We start from the raw sequence: 3,545 nt of genomic DNA on the forward strand, positions 1-3,545 counted from the left end.
CTACGAGCTGCTGTGGTCCGTGTATAGTATAAATACACCGGCACGTATAACAACACTACGAGCTGCTGTGGGATTTCAGCCTGAAAACAATCTGATGAGGCAGTCTAGAGCCTACAGTCTGGAGTTTTTACGGAAGCAGTTTTCGAACCTCCTGGCGCCTTGTCCCTCCGTCTTTCTCTCTCACCATTCGATTATTGTTAGTGGGCTGTATATATTAATTAATTGTAATGATAAATAACACATACTTGGCAAAAAAAAAATCTATTGGATATTTTAAAGATGGTTGCAGGGGTGAATATTTATTTCTTGAAATGATTATTTGATATTTTAAACACTCATTAAAATATAGCAATATATTCCTGAAATGATGTTCTTATGTACATGTGTGTATGGAACAATGGGTGACACTCTGTTGTCTGTTGTTCTTTGTAGCTTTATATTTTTGAAAAATTAGTAAAATTTTAACTGGTTTAATTTATTTTCATGATGAAAATTTTCTCTTTTATCGTTTTCTAATTTTTTATTTTTTAAATATTATCACAACAATACACACAAGAAGCGGTTTGCAACTTCCAAGATGAAGCTGCCAAGTTGACTATTTGAACAATGTTCTTTTTTGTCCACTCACTGTTCTTGACATGAAATCTTTTGATTGATAGAGATTGGTTACGTTACTTGTATGATTAACAAAGCTAATGAGCAATATTAAATTAAAATTATATTTAGCATTCTATAATTTAACTATTTATTTTTTTTTTTACGGTGAAAAGTTTTTATGATAACAAACAAGCTGTATTTTTCCCCCCTAACCTTCCTTTATTTCCCTCTTAGGATGCTTTGGCTATTTATCCCATCCTTGATATCAATATATTTAGTAGGCCTAAAGATAACATTAACATACCAACAACCGTGAGTGTGTTTTATCGTTCCTTATTTCCTTTTTTTTTTTTGTTTTTGAACTCGCTATCACGTATCTGGTGCCGAAACCCAACATAACATAAATAATATTTACATAGATAACATTAATAAGCAAACCGCTGCAAAAGGTAAATAAAGATAGATTAGTGAAAGAGAATATAGCTTGTTGATTAACGATTAAAAGGTTGTTTCCTTCGACATTGCAGGCTTTAGATTTTCATTTAAATTATGATTTTTTTACTGTTTAAAACTATTTTTACTTGTCTGCAGGTGGCTATGTTCATGGTCAACAGGAAGGAGAGCTAGCTGTTCTAGATGAGGGTGAGAATTATTCATGTTATTATAATGCTTGAAGTAGTTACCTAAAGAATAATATTTTAGATTTTTGTTAATTATTATTTTCTGCGTGATCGTTCTTCATATTCACCTCTGATTTGAATGCAACATATACTAAACTTCAAAATAAGTCAGTTTTGTCGTATGGTCATTTCCATCGTGCAAATAAAATATAATTTGAACTATCTTTTAAGAGCCAATGATTTGGGTTAGAGACGGTAAAATATAACTGGCTTTGCTGGACCTCAGAGCTGCCTTTGCCTCTATCCCTATTGTTTATGTATTTATATGGGATGCTTTAAGTGCGAAAAATGTGCCAGTTCTCTCAATTGAGGCAGTTAGATCAGCCTAAAAAGATCCTGAAGGGATTGCAAGAATAATTGGTTCAAAACCTTTCCATATAGCACGAAGTATAAAACAAGGAGACAGTCTGAGTCCTCTTCTTTTCATCATATTTATGGATGAAATTTAAAACATATGTTGTGGTTAATGATGGAGAGATCTGTAGAAGGGAAATGGAAATTATGAACAATATTATCGCATAATAGCATGCATGGGATTAGCTTGACTAATATATTAGTAAGTCGGTCACCAATTTTCGTAAACATCAGATGCATATTAGGTCCTATAGAAAATTAATACTACGTTATATCTTTTATTTTCTTGTGGTGTATCTACCAGATTTGCAGCAATAAAAACTAATGTGATTATGAAGGTACAATCCAGTGTAAGGACTGCCCAGAAATGATTTAACAAGTTTAAGGTTTGAGAAAGCTGCAGGAAAACGCCCACTTTTTGTGAATATCAAGAAAGTGTTGTATGTTGTTGAAAGTGTTGATAACTCGAAACCATGTATAGCTCGAACAATACTGCAAAAAATTAGTGAGTTGAATTGAGAGTTTTTAAAAGTCGAATTCTGAACAGGATGTACAAAATAAACTTAAAAAATGTTTGCTATGGCAATGGAATTAAGAATTTACCTCTAAGATGACGAGAAATTAGTAAGTAGAGGAAAATATATCATTGATTGAAATGTTAACTTATTTTTTTTATTGACATTGTTTAAAAATTTACCGAAAATACACACGAACTTTCGGTCTGACCAGGGCCCTGTTTCATAATAAAATACAAACTAATACTATTAATCTTGTACATTTATCTTAATTCAATTACACTGCCTTGTAATATAATATTGTAATATCAGTGATAGCCATCCCTATCATGAAAAAAAATAAGTATTAGTATTATTACCACAGTAATTTCTACACTTGTACTATTAACTAATACTATTAGCTTTCATTATGAAACAGGGCCCTGATATTACAGGCATATTTATTAACAGACATAGCTCTTCACTTCTCACATACTAAAGGAAAACTACAGCAGGCTCCTTAAGACAGTAATGGCATTGAAATCCACAAACATTAAAATCCTATTGATCTCTTGTTGAGGACTTCTCATATCTGGGCACAATGGTTAGCGACACAGCTGCCGTAGACAAGGAAGTGTACAGCAGAATAGCAGAAGCTACCAAAAATATCAGATTTCCAACTGTATAGTTGCGAAGAGACAGGTCAACCTCCATATCGTTAAAGCTATTTGCCAGATCTGGTTTGTGGTCCTGAACGTTTGGTGAAGTTGGACAGACATATGTGTTATCTTATTGCCAGACAAATGAAATTTCTCTAGGAAGGATTAAAAATCCATATTTGAAGTAGTCGATTATTGAATGTTGCTTATTATTTTGTTGGTTTTCTATTGGTTTATGCATTAAATAACTTGTGCAATAAAAACGTTTTTTATCTGGAATTTCACCAGAAAGATTTTAATTTATATTTATATATTTTTTTTTTCATTTCCTACATTGGAATCATCCAAATACAGTAATTCTTTCCTTTTTTTGTCTTCATAAATTTTTTCTAGTTGTACCTAAGTAAGCTGATTGGTAAAGATATATTTAATTCAATTTAATCCATTCAAGGCTGAGAGCGGGGTGGATCCACCCAGATTATTGGGTTTCGCAGATACTGACGGGACATGGTGGTTTCCAGAGAAAGCATGTTGTTTTGGATTGCACCGCCATGGAAGGATATCGTTCCAGTTACGGGGATATTCGCACTCGCCGAGTCGGACTTCTCTCGTCTGATTGAGGAAGACAATTATCCCGTCTTTAGGGAGTTCATTTACAGGTGGAAGGAGGTGGTCGGCCCGACGCACTTTACGTTAGGAAGGGCTCGAGCACCCGGAATTGGCGAGCCACCAAGACAAAAAGATTAAGGTGAGGAAGCAGA

General features: G+C 33.6%; 1 protein-coding gene across 2 annotated transcripts in view; it reads left to right on the top strand.

Moving 5' to 3' along the window:
- The window catches only part of LOC106678784 (zinc finger Y-chromosomal protein), a 22,231-nt gene that overhangs the window by 6,264 nt on the left and 12,422 nt on the right, over positions 1-3,545 (top strand). For both annotated transcript variants that reach the window (XM_014417533.3, XM_067047386.1), the window contains exon 4: positions 1,189-1,239. In XM_014417533.3, the coding sequence (XP_014273019.1) occupies positions 1,189-1,239 (51 nt within the window). The remainder of the gene's footprint in view (positions 1-1,188; positions 1,240-3,545) is intronic.

The sequence above is a fragment of the Halyomorpha halys genome, unplaced genomic scaffold (genome assembly GCF_000696795.3).
Source record: "Halyomorpha halys isolate HHAL.00 unplaced genomic scaffold, Hhal_1.1 Scaffold159.1, whole genome shotgun sequence".
NCBI lineage: Eukaryota > Metazoa > Arthropoda > Insecta > Hemiptera > Pentatomidae > Halyomorpha > Halyomorpha halys.